General features: G+C 48.9%; 2 protein-coding genes across 4 annotated transcripts in view; both read right to left on the bottom strand.

The window, feature by feature from the left end:
* LOC138657407 (zinc finger protein 665-like) overlaps positions 1–26897 on the bottom strand; it is an 84317-nt gene extending 57420 nt beyond the window's left edge. For 2 of the 3 annotated variants that reach the window (XM_069745174.1, XM_069745172.1), the window contains exons 1-4: positions 26743–26897; positions 22790–22936; positions 22307–22486; positions 11124–11316 (exon numbers count right to left, since the gene is read on the bottom strand). In XM_069745174.1, the coding sequence (XP_069601275.1) occupies positions 11124–11316; positions 22307–22486; positions 22790–22879 (463 nt within the window). In that variant the 5' untranslated portion in view covers positions 22880–22936; positions 26743–26897. The remainder of the gene's footprint in view (positions 1–11123; positions 11317–22306; positions 22487–22789; positions 22937–26742) is intronic. The other variant, XM_069745173.1, reaches the window with a different exon arrangement.
* LOC138657437 (zinc finger protein ZFP2-like) overlaps positions 1–27236 on the bottom strand; it is a 492419-nt gene that overhangs the window by 237723 nt on the left and 227460 nt on the right. The gene's annotated exons all lie outside the window — the stretch shown is intronic.

Below are 27236 nucleotides of genomic sequence, written 5' to 3' on the forward strand. Positions count from 1 at the left end.
ATGATTATTTGCCGAGAGGGTGCTGGGGATTGTGAATAGCAAAGGAGAGAGGATTAGTGGAGCAAACACTGTAAGGGCATAAGTAAACACTAGCTGTTTCCAGCCACCTAAAGGTACCTGCACACTGAACGATATCGCTAGCGATCCGTGACGTTGCAGCGTCCTGGCTAGCGATATCATTCAGTGTGACAGGCAGCAGTGATCAGGATCCTGCTGTGATATCGCTGGTCGGGGCTAGAAGGCCAGAACTTTATTTAGTCGCTGGACATCCCGCTGACATTGCTGAATCGGCGTGTGTGACGCCGATTCAGCGATGTCTTCACTGGTAACCAGGGTAAACATTGGGCTACTAAGCGCAGGGCCGCGCTTAATAACCCGATGTTTACCCTGGTTACCATCGTAAAAGTAAAAAAAAACAAACATTACATACTTACCTTCCGCTGTCTGTCCCCGGCGCTGTGCTTTCCTGCACTGGCTGTGAGCACAGCGGCCGGAAAGCAGAGCGGTGACGTCAACGCCAACGATAGGAGAATATTGAATACATATTGTTAACAACGCCCATCGGCGCATCTATCCATCACTGTAAGCAGGAGTCTCCAAGTCCAACAGGGACAGAGTACAGATTACGCTGGAATGGAGTGTCCCTAGTAGCCTGAGTTTAGTATCTATCAAGAGCAAATCTTAATACGAGATGAATGCTGGGTTTGTTATGACTAAGACATGTTCTGTAGTGGAGTTACAGGCATTAGACAAGTTTAGGTTAAATTTAGTTAAACTGAAGAGATAGGAGGGTCTGGGAAACCCAGCCCTTTTTGTGATGTCATCCGGCTGAGCTAGAAGTCTGCCAGGCACCTCAGCCTGCGTGCTGTCTGTCTGCTGGAGCCTATGTGAGTCTGACTTGAAGAGCTGTTCCTAACCAGAGTCCTGATGCACTGGGACAGATGGAAACTCCACCACTAGCCTGGTTGCCTCACATGATCTGAACACATGTAAGTGTTATTTCTCATTTAACCCCTGTTATTTTTATAATTACCTTGTACATATTTTCAATTGTCTCATATTGTAACACCTTTATATAACTTTTTATAAACATTGCCTTCTTTTGGAGTAAAAATATTTAAAGTACTAGTTTGTTCTTCCTGTTCTAAAACATACCCTAAGTCTTCTGAAGGGAATTACGCTACTGTTTTGGGTTAGCTTCAGACCCGTTTAATTGAAGCTGGTGGCAGCATATATTTGTACAGTGCCTTTGGGTGTCGTTGTAGCGACTGCGGCGTTGATAATGATTGTTCCTACCTGAGTGGGAGTAGTTTATCGCGTCGCTGCAGCGTGCCCAATAGCCAGTACATAGCAGGCAGCCTTTCTGGCGACTAATTACCCTAGGTGCAGTACCTAATCTGACCTGAAAGTAAGGGGGGCGCCAGAGAGCTGCAAGTTTCAAGTGGAACTGTAAGCGGGATATACCTAAATCCCTGCAGTTCGTGGTATATGGAAAAGCAGTGGGATACCTAAAATAAGCCCCTGCTGTAAACTAAGAGGTCAATAGCCTTGTGTGTGTTTTTTCATCACATTGCGGAGTGGAGGGATAACTAAGATAAGCCCCCCTGCACATGTGATAGCCGTCTGTTGGTCTAAAGTCACCCCGATCCATGACGGGAGGGTGACGGTCACGGTGTGAATCGTGACAGTGGGGGGCGGGATTATGTGTGGTAATGTGGTGGACGGGCGAGATTATGTGTGGTGATGTGGTGGACGGGCGAGATTACGTGTGGTGATGTGGTGGGGGACGGGATTATGTGTGGTGATGTGGTGGGATTATGTGTGGTGAGAGGCGGGATTATGGGTGGTGATGGGGTGGGGGGAGGGACTGTGTGTGGTGATGGGTTGGGGGGCGAGATTGTGTGTAGTGATGGGTTGGGGGGGCGAGATTGCGTGGTGATGGGTTGGGGGAGGGATTGTGTGTGGTGATGTGGTGGACGGGCGAGATTATGTGTGGTGATGTGTTGGGGGACGGGATTATGTGTGGTGATGTGGGATTATGTGTGGTGAGAGGCAGGATTATGGGTGGTGATGGGGCGGGATTATGGGTGGTGATGGGGTGGGGGGAGGGATTGTGTGTGGTGATGGGTTGGGGGGCGAGATTGTGTGTAGTGATGGGTTGGGGGGCGAGATTGTGTGTAGTGATGGGTTGGGGGGCGAGATTGTGTGGTGATGGGTTGGGGGAGGGATTGTGTGTGGTGATGTGTTGGGGGGCGTGATTGTGTGTGGTGATGGGTTGGGGGGCGAGATTGTGAGTGGTAATGAGGTGGGGGGCGGGATTGTGTGTGGTGATGTGGTGGGAGGCGGAGCTACTGTGTAGGGGGCGGGATTAGGGAGTAATCACAATGCCTCATATATTTAGATGGTCAGACCCCATGTAGAGGAAGAGCGGACCCCCTGACATTATGCAGTCGTTGAGCCCTTGAGGCTAGGACACCCCGTCCGTGCATTCTGACGTCATGTGATAAGGCTCGTTAACCCCTTCCTGATATCTGGTGTTCAAGCATGGAGGAGGCCAGGTGCGGGTCTGTGGAGCGAACTCCGATTCCTGCTGTTTAACCACTTGACTGCTGTTGACAGCCTGACAGTTCCATTTAAAGGGAACCTGTCATGTAAAATAATGGCAATAACCTGCAGACATGGGGTTGATCAGCAGGTTAATAACATATTGAACCTGCCCGGTGTCAGCACTGAGAGGAAATTAACTTTAGTCCCACTCAGCAGCGTTCAGCTTCCAGTCATAAAGTTTTGGCTGAAGCAGCTACAGTCACCGCTCAGTGTATAGAGATAGGAAGGTGTTACCGCGGCCCCGGCACTGACTGACAGCCAGCTCAGCATTAGAGCCGACACTGACTGACAGCCAGCTCAGCATTAGAGCCGGCTATGCCTGTCTGTGGCCTCCAGAAGACCCCTGTCTCTGCCGCCAAGGATTTCCTATGACGTCCGGTATGAACAGGATCTCAGGTTAAAGTCCCCATTAGTTTTACTTTTTTTCCAAAAATGAGAACAAAAAAATAAATGTATCAATAAACATATTTGTCATCGTCACGAGGATTTATCCCACACAGTAAACACATCACAAACACCTACGCAAACATGCAATTAAAACACAACGATCAAAAAGTCACAGATGCCCCAAAATGATCCCAAAAGGTCAGCGCTGCATTCAAGAAGAGAAGCCGTCACACCGCTCCGATAACGGAAGATAAAGTGATCGGTCTCAGGGAAACGGCTGATATTATAATCCAGAAAATATATAAAACCACACACAAGATTGGTGTCACCATAACTGACCCAGAAAATCGCAGCGAGGTCGTTCTTACCGACCAATAAATGCCGAGAAAAAAAAAACAAAAAATAAATAAATGTGGAAATGAATTTTTTTTTTTATTAACCGTTTCCGCTCATCTGGAATTTTCTGTTTTTCAGCTCATTATACGGTAAAATGAAAAATCTATGATGCAAAAACCCACAAGATCTCAAATGTCTGTGGATGGAAAATAAGAATGTTATGTGTTCTGCCCATCTTATTGTGCAGAAAGTTAATTATCTTGTAATTCAAGTTGTGGCCACTGGAGGTCATCAGTTGCCTACTTTTCATGTTGTTTACCAACCTTTCCCTCCTAAGAGCAATGTCTTATGGGTTAGTTCCGCCCACATTCTTCTTGTGAAGACAAGCTTCAGTAGCCATTTTTCCTGAGATCTGCAGAGAGGCACACGTGCTCCTGTCTCGCTTACTTTCTTACCCCTGTCCTAACGGATCTCGGTACGTTTATAAAGGTTTAATGCATCTTATGTTTGTGTTAGTATTTAAGCCTTATGCAGCTCCTATAGTCAGATATAGTTAGGCAGATGTGCTTTGCAGCTTGCAGTTAGGTTCAGGTGTACTCTGCATTTAGATAGATGCATCTTTGTATAGAATAGGGCAGTGCTGCAGAATTACTGTGTAATGCACTCTGTATAATTTCTGCTGTAATGTCCCAGTTATTTACGTGATTGCACCCTGTATGTGCTTATACTGAAATGCTGTTATTCTTTACAGTTTTTCACCAGTCATCCACTATGATCAGTCATCCACTATGATCAGTCATCCACTATGATCAGTCATCCACTATGATTATTCACTGAACATCCACCTTGTACATCAACATCATTCACTATTTGATCATCTACTATGAATACTGTCCACCATTGTTGTTCAACGTTATAGTTTTGGTTATCATCACCCTAATAAATAAGACTTAAGCATCAACACAGTCTGTTTACTGGGATGTGGATGAAGGTTTAGCCGTATGTTGGAATCCAAACAGCATCCTACGTGGAGGAAGACAGAACAGTGAAAAACGAGACCGCCAGTCGCAGGCGGTGATTGTAAAGTAAGAACAGATTAGCTGCCTTCAGTGAAACTGATAGCTGGTCGCAGGCTGTAGTTGATCAGACTGTACGGAACCGCTAACACCCACACTGCTCCGCATTCGGGTATCACAGCAGCCGCAATACAGCCGCAGGACTATACTGCAGCCTGACAAGAAGAGCTACATCATTCCCGCCACGCGGAAGCTCATCGCACACAGACTGTTTCCCGTCAAAACACTCAGCAGTACGCAGCTAAGCGCACAATGTCTCGAAACAGCACATCCTCACTCAAGACAAGGTCACGAGCAAGCTCTAGCAGGTCATCATTAGCAGAGCTGGCTGCTGTCGCTCGTGCTGAAGCAGCCAAAGCGAGGTCTTCCTTCGCCGAGAAAGAAATGCATCTAAAGCTGAGACAAGCAGAGCAAGAAGCAGAAAGTACCCGCCTGCAAGTGTCTCTAGAAAGACTTATGGCAGACAAAGAGGCAGCAGCTGCAATAGCTAAGGCAGAGTACTTGGAAGCCATGAAGGATCCTGATTATGAGGGACGCTGCAACGTTCTTGGAACAGATCTAGAGCAGCAAGATCCAGCTCAGCGCGTCGCAGAGTACGTTCATCGACACTCCAGCATGGACAACACCCTCGACAGACTACAACGATCAGCCTACGTCGATTATCATCGATCCAACCCCGAACTTCGCTACTACAAACAAGAAGACGTCCAACACAGAGGAGTCGACCACAGCTACCGTTCCACTGAGAAGAAGGTACAGCTCCCACCTCACCTTAAAGAGACATCTTCACCAGAAAGGTACTATGCAGACTGTCCGAAGCCAAGAGCGTCTCACAGGTATGGTGATGCACCACACACTAGACATGGCTATAACATACCGGCTCGTACCAACACTGATCAAGCCACCATAGACTTGGCAAAGTTCTTTGCCCGCCGAGAACTGGTAACAAAAGGGCTTGTAAAGTTCACTGACAAAGCCGAAAACTATAGGTCGTGGCGAGCTTCGTTCCAGAACGCCATTCAGGCACTGGACCTTTCTAGTAGTGAGGAGTTAGATCTCCTGGTAAAGTGGCTTGGAACTGAATCGGTCGAGCATGCTAAAAGACTAAGAGACACTAACATAGAATACCCACACATAGGTTTACGTAAAGTGTGGGAAAGACTTGACGAATGCTATGGGTCCGTAGAAGTAATAGAGAATGCTTTATTCAAAAGAATTGATGATTTCCCTAAGATAGGGCCCAAGGGTTATCAAAGACTTAGAGAATTGAGTGATTTATTGATAGAGTTACAGGTCGCCCAGAAGGAAGGTCACTTGGCTGGATTGGCATTCTTAGACACTGCTAGGGGTGTCAATCCAATAGTACAAAAACTTCCTTACAATCTTCAAGAGAGGTGGATTATACATGGTTCACGGTATAAACAAATTCATAACGTACCATTCCCTCCTTTTACTATATTTGTTGAGTTTGTCACCCAGCAAGCCAAGATCAGAAATGACCCTAGTTTTGATTTCACTCTGTCATGTTCCACTACCCCTGCTGTCAAACCCAGTAAGACACCCGTGGCAGTCCATAAAACTGATATTGATTCCACATGTCCTCCACACAAGATAACTAAGCCCCCTACGGAAGAGAGCAAACCTCAGGATGTCAGTAAGCAGTGTACTCTACACAGGAAACCACATACTCTACTAAAGTGCAGAGCCTTCAGGGAGAAGACTTTAGAGGATCGCAAAGGTTTCCTCAAGGAAAACAACATCTGCTTCAAATGCTGTGCTACAACCTCTCACTTCGCCAGGAACTGTGGAGCTAGCGTGAAATGTGCAGAATGCAGCAGCACGGATCACAATACAGCCTTGCATCCTGGACCACCTCCAGGAGTGTTGTCACAAGCAGAGGAGCACGATGAGAAACAGAAGAACACCGACGAAGGCACCCCTGCGGTCACCTCTCAATGTACGGAGATCTGTAAGGGACTCACGGCAGGCCACAGAGACAAAGCGCTCAAGATATATGCAATCCTAGATGACCAAAGTAATAGGTCTTTAGCCAGGTCCATCTTCTTTGACAACTTCAACATTGTAGGCCCCGGTTCTCCCTACTCCCTTAGGACATGTTCAGGTACCGTCGAGACGGCGGGGAGGAAAGCAACCGGATACAAAGTGGAGTCCATGGATGGCCAGACCTGTCTGTCACTACCGACCATCCTGGAGTGCAACCAGATTCCTGACAACAGGTCTGAGATACCTTCACCAGAGGTGGCAACGTATCACCCCCACCTGAAGCGTATAGCCCACCTGATACCCGAGTTGGAACCAGAAGCGCCAATAGCTATACTTCTGGGAAGAGATACACTACGAGTCCACAAGACTAGAGAATATATCAACGGCTCACGGAATGCTCCATACGCGCAGAGGCAAGACCTTGGATGGGTCATTGTAGGAGATGTCTGTCTAGGAGGAGCACACAAGCCGGTCTCAGTCAACAGTATGCTTACCAGCACACTAGAAAATGGACGTCCATCTCTCTTCCAGCCGTGTCACAATAGTCTGCTGGTAAAGGAACAACCGAGCAGCAATCCCCTACCTTGCCCTTTCTCAGTTCCTATCAACGAAGACCACGCCTGTGAAGGTGAACAAGACCACATAGGATGTACAGTCTTCCACAGGACGAAGGAAGACAACAAGGTAGCGATGTCTATAGAAGACAAGATATTCCTGGACATCATGGACGAACAAATAGTCAAGGATACGGCGAATAGTTGGGTCGCACCTCTACCATTTCGACCTCAGAGGAGACGCCTACCCAACAACAAGGAATTGGTCTACAGCAGATTCATCTCCCTAAGACACAAGCTTCAGAAGTCACCTGAGACGAAGGAACATTTCTTTACCTTCATGGGAAAGATATTCCAGAACAACCACGCAGAGATTGCACCTGCACTTCGACACGGAGAGGAGTGTTGGTACCTGCCCATCTTCGGAGTGTACCATCCTAAGAAGCCAGGTCAAATTAGAGTGGTATTCGACTCAAGTGCCAAATGCGAAGACGTGTCATTGCATGATGTCTTACTGTCGGGCCCAGACCTCAACAACAGACTTCTGGAAGTATTACTCTGTTTCCGTAGAGATTCAGTGGCATTTATGGCTGACATACAACAGATGTTCCACTGTTTTCTCGTCAAAGAGGAACACAGAAACTACCTGAGGTTCTTCTGGTACCGTGACAACGACCCGGACGAAGACATCGCAGAGTACCGGATGCGGGTACACATCTTTGGGAACAGTCCTTCCCCAGCGGTCGCAATCTACGGCCTCCGACATTCTGCCAAAAAGGGTGAAGAAGAGTATGGCTCGGACGTCAGGTCCTTTGTGGAAAAGGATTTTTACGTGGATGACTGTTTGAAGTCCACACCGACAAGTGAGGACGCAATCAGTCTACTAAAGAGGACTCGTGACATGCTCGCTCAGTCTAACCTAAGGTTACACAAGATTTCTTCCAACAGCCGAGAGTTGATGGAAGCCTTTCCCTCTGAAGACTATTCCAGCGATCTAAAGGATTTAGACCTCAGCATCGACCCCCTTCCCATGCAGCGGAGCCTTGGATTGCTGTGGGACCTGAAGACAGATACCTTCACCTTTCAGATCAGCAAGGATGAGAAACCCTTCACGCGCAGAGGAGTTCTTTCCTTCGTGAATAGTTTATACGACCCCTTGGGGTTCGTAGCTCCAGTAACCATCCAAGGGAAGCTGATGCTCAGGGACTTCACCCAAGACACTACTGATTGGGACGATCCACTTCCAGCAGAAAAGGCTGACCTGTGGGCAGAGTGGAGGAAGTCTCTTGAAGCCCTGACCAACCTTCGTGTGAAACGACCGTATGCTCCTGTGCCATCCAGAGGTCAAAACGCAAACACTTTGTATTTTCTGTGATGCATCAGTCAAAGCGATTGCAGCAGTAGCGTACCTCAAATCCACAGACGCAAGCGGACAATGCCATATCGGGTTCGTTATGAGTCGGACGAAATTGGCACCACTTCGTGAACACACGATACCCAGACTGGAACTCTGTGCTGCTGTCCTCGCAGTTGAGTTGGCCGAACTGATCTCGGATGCGATGAGGCTGAAGATCAAGGATGCAGAGTTCTACACCGATAGCAAGGTGGTACTGGGGTACATCTGTAACGAGACGCGACGCTTCTACGTCTACGTCAGCAACCGGGTACTTCAGATAAGAAGATCCACCGACCCTAATCAGTGGCACTACGTACCTACTCACCACAATCCTGCGGACCACGCGACTAGATCCGTTGCACCCAGTCATCTGAAGGACACTTCATGGTTCACAGGTCCTACCTCTTTGTACCGTTCGATGTCCCACATCAGCAGGCCTGAAACTTTCGAACTAGTGGGTCCAGATGCAGACGAAGAGATCCGACCTCAAGTGTCTGCTCTATATACAGAGATTTCAAGCTGCCACCTCGAATCTCACCGGTTCAGCAGGTTCTCCACCTGGAAGTCACTCGTTCGAGCTATAGCTTGTCTATTTCATGTAACCCAGTCCTACAAGACAGCACTTTCTAGTGATTCTGGAGATCCATCCATCCTTACTCCTGCAATGTTACTCACACAGAAAACCTTTGTCCCGAAAGCTCCACTCGGAGAATTCAATGACAAAGACCTCTACAGACGACAATGGAGGCAAGTACAAAGCGTGTCCAACGTCTTCTGGGATAGATGGAGGAAACAGTATCTCTTCACTCTGCAAACCAGGACAAAGTGGCAAAAAGAACGCCTAAACATTCAATCTGGCGATGTTGTACTCGTCAAAGACAGTCAGTCACATCGGAACGAGTGGCCACTCGGCCTAGTCATTAAGACCCTTCCCAGTAAAGATGGGAAAGTAGAGGTCAGAGTGTGCAAGCTTGGGGAGAACAAACTGTTCCTCAGGCCCGTTACCGAGCTTGTATTATTATTTTCCCCAAAAGAACCTAATTGTGGCATCTATTGACGCCAAGCGGGGAGTGTTCTGCCCATCTTATAGTGATCGGTCTCAGGGAAACGGCTGATATTATAATCCAGAAAATATATAAAACCACACACAAGATTGGTGTCACCATAACTGACCCAGAAAATCACACCGAGGTAGTTCTTACCGCCCAATAAATGCCGAGAAGCAAAATCCAAAAAATAAATGTGGAAAAAAACTTTTTTTTATTAACCGTTTCCGATCATCTAGAATTTTCTGTTTTTCAGCTCATTATACGGTAAAATGAAAAATCCATGATGCAAAAACCCACAAGATCTCAAATGTCTGTGGATGGAAAATAAGAATGTTATGTGTTCTGCCCATCTTATTGTGCAGAAAGTTAATTATCTTGTAATTCAAGTTGTGGCCACTGGAGGTCATCAGTTGCCTACTTTTCATGTTGTTTACCAACCTTTCCCTCCTAAGAGCAATGTCTTATGGGTTAGTTCCGCCCACATTCTTCTTGTGAAGACAAGCTTCAGTAGCCATTTTTCCTCAGATCTGCAGAGAGGTACACGTGCTCCTGTCTCGCTTACTTTCTTACCCCTGTCCTAACGGATCTCGGTACGTTTATAAAGGTTTAATGCATCTTATGTTTGTGTTAGTATTTAAGCCTTATGCAGCTCCTATAGTCAAATATAGTTAGGCAGATTGTGCTTTGCAGCTTGCAGTTAGGTTAATGTCTACTCTGCATTTAGATAGATGCATCTTTGTATAGAATAGGGCAGTGCTGCAGAATTACTGTGTAATGCACTCTGTATAATTTCTGCTGTAATGTCCCAGTTATTTACGTGATTGCACCCTGTATGTGCTTATACTGAAATGCTGTTATTCTTTACAGTTTTTCACCAGTCATCCACTATGATCAGTCATTCACTATGATCAGTCATCCACTATGATTATTCACTGAACATCCACCTTGTACATCAACATCATTCACTATTCGATCATCTACTATGAATACTGTCCACCATTGTTGTTCAACGTTATAGTTTTGGTTATGATCACCCTAATAAATAAGATTTAAGCATCAACACAGTCTGTTTACTGGGATGTGGATGAAGGTCTAGCCGTATGTTGGAATCCACACAGCATTCTACGTGGAGGAAGACAGAACATTATGTCTTATGGAAGAAGAGGAGGAAAAACTGCAATAATGGAAATTTGCCCCATCAGGATGAGGCTGAAACATTGATATTGATTCATAGGATTGCTGCGTCCTATAGGAGGCGCTAGAGACCCTTCTCTGTATCTGGGGAGAGGAAATTTGCATATCTTATTTCCCATGGGGCACACAAGTGTCAGCCAAGAAGGAGGAGCCGGACGCCGACCACGACCAATGATGAGATTCTGAGGGACGGAGGAGCGACAGCAGATTAGGGGGAAAATCACCTGTAAATTAACCCCGACTCTGCTGAGTAACAATCCACGACAGACTTAGGGAAAGAACTCACAGGAGAGAACGGACAGAAGGACGGGACATCTGCAGAGAAAATGTGACCGATGCTCTAAGGAAGGAGAAAGATTCAGAAAGAAGCCGCCGAGGACGAAGACTCAAGACTGATGAAGACGAAACAACAGCGGAGAAACCGCGACTCACAGATCAGAAGGAAATAATCAGGAAATGAAAGCTGTTGTCAGATGGAGAAAATGTAGAGAAAACCAGAGCAAGTCTGGAGAAAACTCACCTATTATAGGACGACGCCGGAGAGACGTCATCACATCCACCGGAACCAACAAGGAGACTCGCTTCTCACCTCGTGGTGTAAGAGGCCGGAGCTCCTCCATCATCACATCCTGGTACCGATCCTGGTGTCCTTCTAGATACTCCCACTCCTCCATGGAGAGATAGACAGCAACGTCCTGACACCTTATAGGAACCTGACAACAGCCACACCGTCATCACCCAGAATCCTCCAGTGCTGTATAATGTCCCAGCAGTCACCTCTCCGCTCATCACCCAGAATCCTCCAGTGCTGTATAATGTCCCAGCAGTCACCTCTCCGCTCATCACCCAGAATCCTCCAGTGCTGTATAATGTCCCAGCAGTCACCTCTCCGCTCATCACACAGAATCCTCCAGTGCTGTATAATGTCCCAGCAGTCACCTCTCCGCTCATCACCCAGAATCCTCCAGTCCTGTATAATCTCCCAGCAGTCACCTCTCCTCTCATCACCCAGAATCCTCCAGTCCTGTATAATGTCCCAGCAGTCACCTCTCCACTCATCACCCAGAATCCTCCAGTGCTGTTGTCACGATATGGTATGAAATATCATAAGTAGTTCTCTTGCTCAAGGCTGTGGGCTAACAAGCCCCCTTTCCCTTTCATTCAGCCAAGAGCTGCTTTGCCCCTGCACTGGGGGAAGTTTTATGGCCGAGAGGAATTTACGGCCAGGGTAGAATCTCGCTCCAGCTAGAACAGGAAAATGGCTCCAAAAATCCATGAAAGATTCTTTGTTTAGTTTTTGTTAGATATTAGGCAAACGATTTAAGCTAGAAATACGAAAATATATATTCGTAGTCCCACTCGGTGTAGCTACACATCTCATGACACTCGGGTTTCTAACTCCATCTGGTAAAGAAGTAGGGTTTTCTCTGTAAATATGTATCCCAGATAGGACATATTTGATCTCATTAGAATGCTCACGTTAATCCGAGATGATTTATGAGTTTGGTATGACTCTGTCATGTTTTGTAGTGAAGTTATAGAAATCAGAGGAAATAGTTTAAAGTTTCCTCAGAATGTAGAGAGAGGAGGGTCTGGATAAGCCAGCCTTTCTGTGATGTCACAGCCTTACTGTTTTAAGTGTCTGGCAGGCTCTGAGGAGTCACTTTTTGCTGATTTCTCCTTCTGGACTGCTTTGTCCTATTGTCCTGGAAGAGCTGGTACATCCCATGGACTGGGATGTATGGAAACTGCACTAGCCTGGTTGCTTGTCATGCTTTAAACATGTAAGTGTTGCTTTTCTCATTTATTCCCTTTATGTTATAATTACCCATGTACATATTTGCAATTGTCTCATTTATAACCTCTTTATAAACTATTTTTGATAAAGCATTGCCTAATTATTTTTAATGGGATATACTATTATATATTAGTTCGTTCTCCTGCTCTAAACCGTACCCTAAGTCTCTTGAAGGGAAAATACGCTACTGTTACTGTTGTGTTGGGTTAGCTTCGGACCCGTTTAATCGAAGCTGGTGGCAGCGAAAGTGTGCTGACGGTTGGATTCTGCTGAAGCAACTGCGGGTTTGATAATTATTGTTCCTGCCTGTGTGGGAGTAGTTATCGCGTCGCTGCAGCGTGCCCAATAGCCAGTACATAGCAGGCAGCCTTTCTGGCGACTAATTACCCAGGGTGCAGTACCTAATCTGACCTGAGAGTAAGGGGGCGCCAGAGAGCTGCAAGTGTTAAGTGGAACTGTAAGCGGGATATACATAAATCCCTGCAGTTCGTGGTATATAGAAAAGCAGTGGGATACCTAGAATAAGCCCCTGCTGTAAACTAAGAGGTCAATAGCCTTGTGTGTGGTTTTTCATCACATTGTTAGCAGTGGAGGGATAACTAAGATAAGCCCCCCTGCACATGTGATAGCCGTCTGTTGGCCTAAAGTCACCCTGATCCGTGACGTAGGGGTGACGGTCACGGTGTGAATCCTGACCCAGTGGTGACAGCGGTCAGGGGAATCGTGACAATTGGTGGCAAGGCGGTGGGATATCTTAGAGCATTAGTGATTTGGTTTGAGTAATCATTCCTCTCACTAAAAACTTGCAGAAAGTTCTTGCGAGGACTCTGCGCAAATAAGTTTGGAGAACGAACTCAGTGCTTTTTAGTTGTGAGACAATTGCGTACTGGTAATTATCCCCTCCCTTTCTCTTCGTTTTTCTATCCTATCTTTTATTTGGCAACCATGGTTGGGCTGGGAGAAACCTTTTATGAGCAGCAGACCAGAGACACCCTTGTTGCCTTATGCAAGACACAGCACATTGACTTTGCAAGCAAAAACAAAGCCCAACTGGTCGCAGATCTGGTGCAATGGGAAGCCGCTCGAGACCAATCTCAGAGCTCAGAGGCCGCAGAAGCCAGCACCAGCGAACATGGTGCTGCAGCAGAGGTCCAACCACTGAATGCTGGCCCTGTTAGTAATCCGGGCGAATTGGACCCCCACCTGCAGGCGGCCTTGAAAGAATTCCCCATTGACGACCATGAGGGACGTCGGCAGCTGATTCAGCAATACCGGCAGGAGGCCCAGGCCCAGCAAGCTGAGAAAGAGGCCCGAGCCGAGCGGCAAGCTGAGCGGGAGTACCAGCTGCAGTTAGCCCGACTGCAAATGCAGGGGTTGTCTCAGACCAACCGTGAGCCTAGCAGCGCTCAGACACCTAAGCCCCGACCCGATCACTTTCCTGTTATGGAGAAGGACGGGGACTTGGACACTTTTCTGCGGGCCTTTGAGAAAGCCTGCAGACAGTACCGGCTGCCTACAGATGAATGGGCCCGATACCTGACACCAGGGCTGAAAGGTAAAGCTCTGGAGGCGTTTGCTGCCCTCCCTCAAGAACAAGATGGAGACTATGAGGCCATCAAGCAGGCTCTGATAGCCAAGTACCAGCTTACACCCGAGGTGTACCGTAGAAAGTTCCGGACCCTCCAACGTGGCCCACACGACAGTTACAGTGATGTGGTGCATGGACTGGGGACCCACTTTGACCAGTGGACCCAAGGACTGTCAGTGACCACCTTTGCACAGCTGCGAGACCTGATGATCAAAGACCAGTTCTTTCATCTTTGCCCAGCTGAGGTGCGACAGTTCGTGATGGACAGAGAACCCAAAGACGTGACGAAAGCAGCGCAGATTGCCGATGCCTATGAGGCCAACCGTAGATCGGAAGTGCGGAAGCCAGTCACCACCAGCTGGAGAGGGGGTAAGCCTGCAACCAACGCCAGTACCCCTGCCAGCCAGCACACCCGAGGTCCTGGCCCTGTGGCCAACAGCACCAGACCTACCACCGAACCTCGCGCGTGTTACACCTGCAAGCGGCCTGGGCATATCAGTACCTTCTGTCCAGACAGGCCGAAGAACCCCCCAGCCAAGGCCCCAGGGCCTAATGCAGCAGTTCTTTTGGTGGGTGGTGTGGTTGGGAGGGTGTGTGACAACGTACAGCCCGTCACTGTGGGAGGCCATGTTGCTACAGGCCTCAAGGACACCGGGGCTGAACGAACCCTCATCCGACCCGAACTGGCGGCCCCTGAAGAAATCATTCCGGGGAAAACCCTAACTGTCACTGGGATTGGGGGCATCAGCTGTCCCTTACCGATGGCCCGGGTTTTTATTGATTGGGGTGCTGGGAGCGGGGTGAAGGAAGTGGGGCTGTCGGATAATTTGCCCACTGATGTTTTGTTGGGGACTGATTTGGGGAGGATGTATGCATACTACGTTCCTGACACCCCTCCCCAATCTACTAATGAGGGTAAAGTTAACCCTGATGATGATGATGATGGGAAATCGCATGTGTTACCTGACCATGCTTTATCTTGTGTTGATGCATCTACTAATGATTTTTTCCCTAGGATTGATGGTGAAAATGTTGTACCTGTGCCAGCTGAACCTGATAATGATTTTTCTGTGAAGGTTAATGTGTCCATAGGTACAGGTGTGCCCAGCCACGTCGCTCTGCGGAGTGAGACGGCTGAGGAACCCCTAACAGGGGCAAGTGTCGGTGCTACAGGAAATGGGGAGATGCATGGGAACCGTGAGGAAGGTGACGCCATGAAAGTGACCAGTGCCACCGAGGAAGGTAACTGGCCCATAAGTAGCACAGCCCCTGGAGTGTTGGGGGTGGATGGGGAGGTAGAGCCCATAGCAGCGCCGGCTGATGGGCCTGTAGAAACCCCCGGGGAGACAGCCTATGTAGCTGCTGTCACCCGCAGTCAGAGTGCCCGGAACGCAGATAACTGTCTGCCTTCCGGACCCTCCTCAGTCATCACTGTGACTGAACCAGAGGTGGACCCAGAGCAGGTCCAAGAGGGTTCCCGTGGGGAAGGGACCCTGACGTCGCTTCTGGCTTCCCCTAGCCAGGAGTTTCAGGCCGCTCTGCACACAGATGCGAGCCTAGAGAGTTTGAGACAACTCGCCGGGACGCGCTTCTCCGAGACTGATAAGGAGAAGGTGTTCTGGGAACAAGGAAGGTTATACCGGGAGACAGTACCCGGAGAATCACAAAAGGAGTGGTTGAGGGAAAGACAGCTGGTCGTCCCGCAGCAATTCCGGGGTGAGTTGTTGCGGATTGCCCATGAGATCCCGCTAGCTGGACACTTGGGGATCAGCAAAACTAAGGCCCGGCTGTCTCAACACTTCTATTGGCCTAAGATGGGGACAGATGTGTCAAACTACTGCCGCTCCTGTGTCACCTGTCAAAGAGTGGGGAAGGCAGGGCCTGCTCTTAAGGCTCCCCTGATCCCTTTGCCAGTGATAGAAGAGCCTTTCCAGAGGATCGCGGTGGACATTGTGGGCCCGCTGGCCGTCCCCAGCAGCTCTGGAAAGCAATACATCCTTACTGTGGTAGACTATGCTACCCGGTACCCAGAGGCAGTAGCTCTGTCGTCAACTAGGGCAGATAAGGTGGCGGATGCCCTGTTGGCCATCTTTTCACGTGTAGGATTTCCCAGGGAAATGCTTACTGATCAAGGGACCCAATTTATGTCTCGCCTAATGGAGGCTCTCTGTAAGAAAATGCAGGTGAAGCACCTGGTATCGAGTGCGTACCACCCACAGACCAATGGCTTGTGTGAACGCTTCAATGGTACCCTCAAACAGATGCTACGCATGCTGGTTGAGACTCAAGGGCGCGACTGGGAGCGGTACCTCCCACACCTGCTGTTCGCTTACCGAGAGGTTCCGCAGGCCTCGACGGGGTTCTCCCCCTTCGAGCTCCTGTACGGCAGGCGAGTTCGGGGACCCCTTGGGTTGGTAAGAGAATCCTGGGAAGAGGAGCCGAACCCTTCTGAAGTGTCCATAGTGGAGTATGTCATGCGCTTCCGTGACAAGATGCAGACCTTGACGCAGTTGGTGCATGACAACATGACGCAGGCTCAGGCTGATCAGAAGCACTGGTACGACCAGAACGCCCGGGAGCGGACCTACCACGTGGGTCAAAAGGTGTGGGTGCTGGTCCCCGTACCAACGGATAAGCTTCAGGCAGCCTGGGAGGGCCCGAACGTCGTCCACCAACAGCTCAACCCGGTCACTTACGTGGTCACGCTTGACCACGCTCGGGGTAGGCGAAAGGCCTTTCACGTCAACATGATGAAGGCTCATCACGAACGTGAACCTTTTGTCCTACCGGTCTGCAGCTTGCCCGAAGACGGTGAGGAAGACACCCTCCTGGACTTGCTGGCCCAAGCCAAGGCCAATGGGTCCATCGAGGATGTGGAGGTAAGCGCCTCGTTAACTGAACCCCAGCGGGTGCAGTTGCAAACCACCCTGGAACCTTTCCGGGTCGTGTTCTCCAACCGACCTGGGAGGACTGAGTTAGCAGTCCACGAGGTGGACACCGGGAATCACGCCCCACTACGGCGAACACCCTATCGAATCTCTGACCAGGTGCAGCAGACTATGCGCCAAGAGATCGATGAGATGTTACAGCTGGGGGTGATTCGACGGTCAAAGAGCGCGTGGGCATCGCCTGTAGTTCTCGTGCCAAAGAAGGACCGGACCACACGGTTCTGCGTGGACTACAGGGGGCTCAACGCCATCACAGCCTCGGATGCGCACCCAATGCCGCGCATCGAGGAGCTGCTTGAGAAGTTAGCTGGCGCAAAATACCTGACAATAATGGATCTGAGTCGAGGATACTGGCAGATTCCCCTGAGCCCCGAGGCGCAGGAAAAGTCCGCCTTTATCACACCCTTTGGACTGTACGAGTCCACGGTCATGCCCTTCGGCATGAAGAATGCCCCTGCCACTTTCCAGTGGATGGTCAACCGCCTGCTTCAGGGACTGGAGACGTACGCCGTGGCGTACTTGGATGACATTGCCATCTTCAGTCCCTCCTGGAAGGAACACCTGCAGCATCTTGAGGAGGTGCTCAGGCGAATTCACCAAGCAGGACTGACTATCAAGCCGGGAAAGTGTCAGATGGGCATGAGGGAGGTTCACTACCTGGGAAACCGGGTAGGCGAAGGCACCATGGAACCAGATCATGGCAATGGTGATGGGTTGGCCCACCAGGGTGAACCTGCTGAGGTGCGCATGGAGGAGAACCATCAGGTCCTGCCTCCCTAGCGCACACCAAAAGGGGGAGGTGTCACGATATGGTATGAAATATCATAAGTAGTTCTCTTGCTCAAGGCTGTGGGCTAACAAGCCCCCCTTCCCTTTCATTCAGCCAAGAGCTGCTTTGCCCCTGCACTGGGGGAAGTTTTATGGCCGAACGGAATTTACGGCCAGGGTAGAATCTCGCTCCAGCTAGAACAGGAAAATGGCTCCAAAAATCCATGAAAGATTCTTTGTTTAGTTTTTGTTAGATATTAGGCAAACGATTTAAGCTAGAAATACGAAAATATATATTCGTAGTCCCACTCGGTGTAGCTACACATCTCATGACACTCGGGTTTCTAACTCCATCTGGTAAAGAAGTAGGGTTTTCTCTGTAAATATGTATCCCAGATAGGACATATTTGATCTCATTAGAATGCTCACGTTAATCCGAGATGATTTATGAGTTTGGTATGACTCTGTCATGTTTTGTAGTGAAGTTATAGAAATCAGAGGAAATAGTTTAAAGTTTCCTCAGAATGTAGAGAGAGGAGGGTCTGGATAAGCCAGCCTTTCTGTGATGTCACAGCCTTACTGTTTTAAGTGTCTGGCAGGCTCTGAGGAGTCACTTTTTGCTGATTTCTCCTTCTGGACTGCTTTGTCCTATTGTCCTGGAAGAGCTGGTACATCCCATGGACTGGGATGTATGGAAACTGCACTAGCCTGGTTGCTTGTCATGCTTTAAACATGTAAGTGTTGCTTTTCTCATTTATTCCCTTTATGTTATAATTACCCATGTACATATTTGCAATTGTCTCATTTATAACCTCTTTATAAACTATTTTTGATAAAGCATTGCCTAATTATTTTTAATGGGATATACTATTATATATTAGTTCGTTCTCCTGCTCTAAACCGTACCCTAAGTCTCTTGAAGGGAAAATACGCTACTGTTACTGTTGTGTTGGGTTAGCTTCGGACCCGTTTAATCGAAGCTGGTGGCAGCGAAAGTGTGCTGACGGTTGGATTCTGCTGAAGCAACTGCGGGTTTGATAATTATTGTTCCTGCCTGCGTGGGAGTAGTTATCGCGTCGCTGCAGCGTGCCCAATAGCCAGTACATAGCAGGCAGCCTTTCTGGCGACTAATTACCCAGGGTGCAGTACCTAATCTGACCTGAGAGTAAGGGGGCGCCAGAGAGCTGCAAGTGTTAAGTGGAACTGTAAGCGGGATATACATAAATCCCTGCAGTTCGTGGTATATAGAAAAGCAGTGGGATACCTAGAATAAGCCCCTGCTGTAAACTAAGAGGTCAATAGCCTTGTGTGTGGTTTTTCATCACATTGTTAGCAGTGGAGGGATAACTAAGATAAGCCCCCCTGCACATGTGATAGCCGTCTGTTGGCCTAAAGTCACCCTGATCCGTGACGTAGGGGTGACGGTCACGGTGTGAATCCTGACCCAGTGGTGACAGCGGTCAGGGGAATCGTGACAGCTGTATAATGTCCCAGCAGTCACCTCTCCGCTCATCACACAGAATCCTCCAGTCCTGTATAATCTCCCAGCAGTCACCTCTCCGCTCATCACCCAGAATCCTCCAGTCCTGTATAATGTCCCAGCAGTCACCTCTCCGCTCATCACCCAGAATCCTCCAGTCCTGTATGATTTCCCAGCAGTCACCTCTCCGCTCATCACCCAGAATCCTCCAGTCCTGTATAATGTCCCAGCAGTCACCACTCCGCTCATCACCCAGAATCCTCCAGTCCTGTATACAGGTCCTTCTCAAAAAATTAGCATATAGTGTTAAATTTCATTATTTACCATAATGTAATGATTACAATTAAACTTTCATATATTATAGATTCATTATCCACCAACTGAAATTTGTCAGGTCTTTTATTGTTTTAATACTGATGATTTTGGCATACAACTCCTGATAACCCAAAAAACCTGTCTCAATAAATTAGCATATTTCACCCATCCAATCAAATAAAAGTAACATAGTAACATAGTTAGTAAGGCCGAAAAAAGACATTTGTCCATCCAGTTCAGCCTATATTCCATCATAATAAATACCCAGATCTACGTCCTTCTACAGAACCTAATAATTGTATGATACAATATTGTTCTGCTCCAGGAAGACATCCAGGCCTCTCTTGAACCCCTCGACTGAGTTCGCCATCACCACCTCCTCAGGCAAGCAATTCCAGATTCTCACTGCCCTAACAGTAAAGAATCCTCTTCTATGTTGGTGGAAAAACCTTCTCTCCTCCAGACGCAAAGAATGCCCCCTTGTGCCCGTCACCTTCCTTGGTATAAACAGATCCTCGGAGAGATATTTGTATCGTCCCCTTATATACTTATACATGGTTATTAGATCGCCCCTCAGTCGTCTTTTTTCTAGACTAAATAATCCTAATTTCGCTAATCTATCTGGGTATTGTAGTTCTCCCATCCCCTTTATTAATTTTGTTGCCCTCCTTTGTACTCTCTCTAGTTCCATTATAAGTGTTTTTTAATAACAAACAAAAAAACCATCAAATAATAATGTTGAGTTATGCACTCAATACTTGGTCGGGAATCCTTTGGCAGAAATGACTGCTTCAATGCGGCGTGGCATGGAGGCAATCAGCCTGTGACACTGCTGAGATGTTATGGAGGCCCAGGATGCTTCAATAGCGGCCTTAAGCTCATCCAGAGTGTTGGGTCTTGCGTCTCTCAACTTTCTCTTCACAATATCCCACAGATTCTCTATGGGGTTCAGGTCAGGAGAGTTGGCAGGCCAATTGAGCACAGTAATACCATGGTCAGTAAACCATTTAGCAGTGGTTTTGGCACTGTGAGCAGGTGCCAGGTTGTGCTGAAAAATTAAATCTTCATCTCCATAAAGCATTTCAGCCGATGGAAGCATGAAGTGCTCCAAAATCTCCTGATAGCTAGCTGCATTGACCCTGCCCTTGATGAAACACAGTGGACCAACACCAGCAGCTGACATGGCACCCCACACCATCACTGACTGTGGGTACTTGACACTGGACTTCAGGCATTTTGGCATTTCCTTCTCCCCAGTCTTCCTCCAGACTCTGGCACCTTGATTTCCGAATGACATGCAAAATTTGCTTTCATCAGAAAAAAGTACTTGGGACCACTTAGCAACAGTCCAGTGCTGCTTCTCTGTAGCCCAGGTCAGGCGCCTCTGCCGCTGTTTATGGTTCAAAAGTGGCTTTACCTGGGGAATGCGGCACCTGTAGCCCATTTCCTGCACACGCCTGTGCACGGTGGCTCTGGATGTTTCCACACCAGACTCAGTCCACTGCTTCCTCAGGTTCCCCAAGGTCTGGAATCGGTCCTTCTCCACAATCTTCCTCAGGGTCCGGTCTCCTCTTCTCGTTGTTCAGCGTTTTCTGCCACATTGTTTCCTTCCAACAGACTTACCATTGAGGTGCCTTGATACAGCACTCTGGGAACAGCCTATTTGTTGAGAAATTTCTTTCTGGGTCTTACCCTCTTGCTTGAGGGTGTCAATGATGGCCTTCTTGACATCTGTCAGGTCGCTAGTCTTACCCATGATGGGGGTTTTGAGTAATGAACCAGGCAGGGAGTTTATAAAAGCCTCAGGTATCTTTTGCACGTGTTTAGAGTTAATTAGTTGATTCAGAAGATTAGGGTAATAGGTCGTTTAGAGAACCTTTTCTTGATATGCTAATTTATTGAGACAGGTTTTTTGGGTTATCAGGAGTTGTATGCCAAAATCATCAGTATTAAAACAATAAAAGACCTGACAAATTTCAGTTGGTGGATAATGAATCTATAATATATGAAAGTTTAATTGTAATCATTACATTATGGTAAATAATGAAATTTAACACTATATGCTAATTTTTTGAGAAGGACCTGTAATGTCCCAGCAGTCACCTCTCCGCTCAATCCCCCAGAATCCTCCAGTGCTGTATAATGTCCCAGCAGTCACCTCTCCGCTCATCACCCAGAATCCTCCAGTGCTGTATAATGTCCCAGCAGTCACCTCTCCGCTCATCACCCAGAATCCTCCAGTCCTGTATAATGTCCCAGCAGTCACCTCTCCGCTCATCACCCAGAATCCTCCAGTCCTGTATAATGTCCCAGCAGTCACCTCTCCGCTCATCACCCAGAATCCTCCAGTATTGTATAATCTCCCAGCAGTCACCTCTCCGCTCATCACCCAGAATCCTCCAGTGCTGTATAATGTCCCAGCAGTCACCTCTCCGCTCATCACCCAGAATCCTCCAGTGCTGTATAATGTCCCAGCAGTCACCTCTCCGCTCATCACCCAGAATCCTCCAGTGCTGTATAATGTCCCAGCAGTCACCTCTCCGCTCATCACCCAGAATCCTCCAGTGCTGTATAATGTCCCAGCAGTCACCTCTCCGCTCATCACCCAGAATCCTCCAGTCCTGTATAATGTCCCAGCAGTCACCTCTCCGCTCATCACCCAGAATCCTCCAGTCCAGTATAATGTCCCAGCAGTCACCTCTCCGCTCATCACCCAGAATCCTCCAGTGCTGTATAATGTCCCAGCAGTCACCTCTCCGCTCATCACCCAGAATCCTCCAGTCCTGTATAATCTCCCAGCAGTCACCTCTCCGCTCAGCAGCTCAATCATCTTGTTGCTGAGCTCCAGGATCTTCTTGTTCCTCTCATGTAGCAGGGAGTGCGGGGGAGGCTCTGTGATGGGGCCCGGGCTCCGCCCTCCTGACTCCTGGAGATGGATGATGGGAGTCACACCGTCCCCCGGTGTCTTCCTCACTATTGTGTAATCCTGTGTATGGAGAGAGACACTTAGGGAGAAGAATTCCTTCCCGACTCCAGACCTGGCAATCAGTAGAAATCCCGGGATCAATAACCGTCTCCAGTAATCTGGGGCCATAACCGGGAATATTATTCCCCTCCGGACAGACATCCCGGCCCCTCTACAGCTCTTATAGGGAATCCCCATGACAACTCCTCCGGGCAGAGAGCTCCACACAATCACTGCTCTTACAGTAAAGAATCCTTCTCTCTATTCTGGATGTCGGACTTGTCACAGAACACAATAAAGCTGATAGAAATGTAGAGGAGTTACCTCTCCGCTCAGCAGGGAGATGATCTCCAGGGCGAAGTGGAATAATCTTCTGGTGGTCTCATCCCTGTCCTCGTCCATCCTCGGGGTCATTCAGGAGGAGGAGGGATGAGCACTGGATCAGCTGGAGGGATCTCGTCCTGCCGGCGTCTTCATGATGAAGGAGAAGATGGAAAATATAGGAGACAAAATAACGTGAGATCCAGAATGCAAATATCTCTATCTATATGGCTTGATAAATGCATTGTGAGGCCAAAACGTGCTGATTCTTCTGGACTAATAGAGTTACCAAAAATAAAGGACGTCTGCAGCAAAGGTTTCTGGATTTCTTTCACTCATTCTGAAGTGAATATGACAATGTAACTAAGGCTTCGATCACATCTACAAGACGTCACCGACCACGACCGATGGATCCTGTAACTAAGGCTCCGATCACATCTACAAGACGTCACCGACCACGACCGATGGATCCTGTAACTAGGGCTCCGATCACATCTACAAGACGTCACCGACCACAACCGATGGACCCTGTAACTAAGGCTCCGATCACATCTACAAGACGTCACCGACCCCGACCGATGGATCCTGTAACTAAGGCTCCGATCACATCTACAAGACGTCACCGACCACAACCGATGGACCCTGTAACTAAGGCTCCGATCACATCTACAAGACGTCACCGACCACGACCGATGGATCCTGTAACTAAGGCTCCGTTCACATCTACAAGACGTCACCGACCACGACCGATGAATCCTGTAACTAAGGCCCCGATCACATCTACAAGACGTCACCGACCACAACCGATGGATCCTGTAACTAAGGCTCCGATCACATCTACAAGACATCACCGACCACAACCGATGGATCCTGTAACTAAGGCTCCGTTCACATCTACAAGACGTCACCGACCGATAGATCCTGTAACTAAGGCTCCGATCACATCTACAAGAAATCAACAACCACGACCGATGGATCCTGTAACTAAGGCTCCGATCACATCTACAAGACGTCACCGACCACGACCGATGGATCCTGTAACTAAGGCTCCGTTCACATCTACAAGACGTCACCGACCACGACCGATGGATCCTGTAACTAAGGCTCCGATCACATCTACAAGACGTCACCGACCACGACCGATGGATCCTGTAACTAAGGCTCCGATCACATCTACAAGACGTCACCGACCACGACCGATGGATCCTGTAACTAAGGCTCCGTTCACATCTACAAGACGTCAGTGACCACGACCGATGGATCCTGCAACTAAGGCTCCGATCACATCTACAAGACATCACCGACCACGACCGATGGATCCTGTAACTAAGGCTCCAATCACATCTACAAGATGTCACCGACCGATGGATCCTGTAACTAAGGCTCCGATCACATCTACAAGACGTCACCGACCGATGGATCCTGTAACTAAGGCTCCGATCACATCTACAAGACATCACCGACCACGACCAATGGATCCTGTAACTAAGGCTCCGATCACATCTACAAGACGTCACCGACCGATGGATCCTGTAACTAAGGCTCCGATCACATCTACAAGACGTCACCGACCACGACCGATGGATCCTGTAACTAGGGCTCCGATCACATCTACAAGACATCACCGACCACAACCGATGGACCCTGTAACTAAGGCTCCGATCACATCTACAAGACGTCACCGACCACAACCGATGGACCCTGTAACTAAGGCTCCGATCACATCTACAAGACGTCACCGACCACAACCGATGGATCCTGTAACTAAGGCTCCAATCACATCTACAAGATGTCACCGACCACGACCGATGGATCCTGTAACTAAGGCTCCAATCACATCTACAAGATGTCACCGACCGATGGATCCTGTAACTAAGGCTCCGATCACATCTACAAGATGTCACCGACCGATGGATCCTGTAACTAAGGCTCCAATCACATCTACAAGATGTCACCGACCGATGGATCCTGTAACTAAGGCTCCGATCACATCTACAAGACGTCACCGACCGATGGATCCTGTAACTAAGGCTCCGATCACATCTACAAGACGTCACAGACCACGACCGATGGATCCTGTAACTAAGGCCCCGATCACATCTACAAGACGTCACAGACCACGACCGATGGATCCTGTAACTAAGGCCCCGATCACATCTACAAGACGTCACCGACCACGACCGATGAATCCTGTAACTAAGACTCCGATCACATCTACAAGACGTCACCGACCAATAGATGCTGTAACTAAGGCTCCGATCACATCTACAAGATGTCACCGACCACGACCGATGGATCCTGTAACTAAGGCTCCGATCACATCTACAAGACGTCACCGACCGATGGATCCTGTAACTAAGGCTCTGATCACATCTACAAGATGTCACCGACCACGACCGATGGATCCTGTAACTAAGGCTCCGATCACATCTACAAGACGTCACCGACCACGACCGATGGATCCTGTAACTAAGGCTCCGATCACATCTACAAGACATCACCGACCACGACCGATGGATCCTGTAACTAAGGCTCCGATCACATCTACAAGACGTCACCAACCACGACCGATGGATCCTGTAACTAAGGCTCCAATCACATCTACAAGATGTCACCGACCGATGGATCCTGTAACTAAGGCTCCGATCACATCTACAAGACGTCACCGACCGATGGATCCTGTAACTAAGGCTCCGATCACATCTACAAGACGTCACCGACCGATGGATCCTGTAACTAAGGCTCCGATCACATCTACAAGACGTCACAGACCACGACCGATGGATCCTGTAACTAAGGCCCCGATCACATCTACAAGACGTCACAGACCACGACCGATGGATCCTGTAACTAAGGCCCCGATCACATCTACAAGACGTCACCGACCACGACCGATGAATCCTGTAACTAAGGCTCCGATCACATCTACAAGACGTCACCGACCACGACCGATGGATCCTGTAACTAAGACTCCGATCACATCTACAAGACGTCACCGACCAACAGATGCTGTAACTAAGGCTCCGATCACATCTACAAGACGTCACCGACCACGACCGATGGATCCTGTAACTAAGGCTCCGATCACATCTACAAGACGTCACCGGCCACGACCGATGGATCCTGTAACTAAGGCTCCGATCACATCTACAAGACGTCACCGACCACGACCGATGGATCCTGTAACTAAGGCTCCGATCACATCTGCAAGACATCACCGACCACGACCGATGGATCCTGTAACTAAGGCTCCGATCACATCTACAAGACGTCACCGACCACGACCGATGGATCCTGTAACTAAGGCTCCGATCACATCTACAAGACGTCACCGACCACGACCGATGGATCCTGTAACTAAGGCTCCGATCACATCTACAAGACGTCACCGACCACGACCGATGGATCCTGTAACTAAGGCTCCGATCACATCTACAAGACGTCACCGACCACGACCGATGGATCCTGTAACTAAGACTACTTTCACACTAGCGTCGTTGCGTCTGCACATTGCGACGTGCAGACGCAACGACGCTAGCGTTATTTGTGTCGCACAACGGGGCAGCGGATGCAGATTTTCATCGCATCCGCTGCCCCATTGTGAGGTGCGGGGAGGTGGGGACGGAGTTCCGGCTGCGCATGCGTGGTCGGAAATGGCAGACCGTCGGCCGCAAAAAACGTTACATGTAACGTTTTTTGCAGCCGGTGGTCCGCCACTACACGGCGCAACCGTGACGTGTGGCAATGCGTCGCTAATGTTAGTCAATAGAGAAGAAACGCATCCTGCAAGCACCTTTGCAGGATGCGTTTTTTGTCCAAAATGACGCATTGCAAAAAACGCTAGAGTGAAAGTAGACGGGCCGCCAAAAGACGACGCAACCAGCGCAGGACGGAAATGTGAAAGAGGCCCGGGTCCGATCACATCTACAGACGTCAGTGACTGATGGATCCTGTACCGGAGTCTCTGTCGCTCCTCTCCTCGGTGCTGCCGTCACTCAGGTGCTGGTACACGCTCAGTACTGAGCCGCCTCCCGCTCTCTGTACATTCGGCCTCTGCTCAGTAGAGCCGCGCTATGTGGGGTGAAGGACCTGTGGCGGTGACGTCAGTGTCATGTGATAGGGGCGGAGCTCAGTACTGTACTGTGTATGGTGAAGGACCTGTGGCGGTGACGTCAGTGTCATGTGATTAGGGGCGGGGCTCCGTGCTGGGCGCTGTTCTCTGTATCTGGAGCAGTGTTCTAGGACGGTAGACGCTTTTCCCAGGTGTGACGTCACTGGCGGTGGGCGTGTTGTGGGCGGAGTTCAGTGTAGGCGTCGCGCAGTGAAGCTGTAATCTGCGGTGTCAGTGACGTCACACCGGAACACGTGGGGTTGTGTTAGTTTTTATTCCTGGTTTGTGTTTATTTTTTATGGGGATAATAGTGCAGGGCAGGAGGTGATGCTCGGGGCC

This window comes from Ranitomeya imitator, chromosome 1 (assembly GCF_032444005.1).
Source record: "Ranitomeya imitator isolate aRanImi1 chromosome 1, aRanImi1.pri, whole genome shotgun sequence".
NCBI classification, from domain to species: domain Eukaryota; kingdom Metazoa; phylum Chordata; class Amphibia; order Anura; family Dendrobatidae; genus Ranitomeya; species Ranitomeya imitator.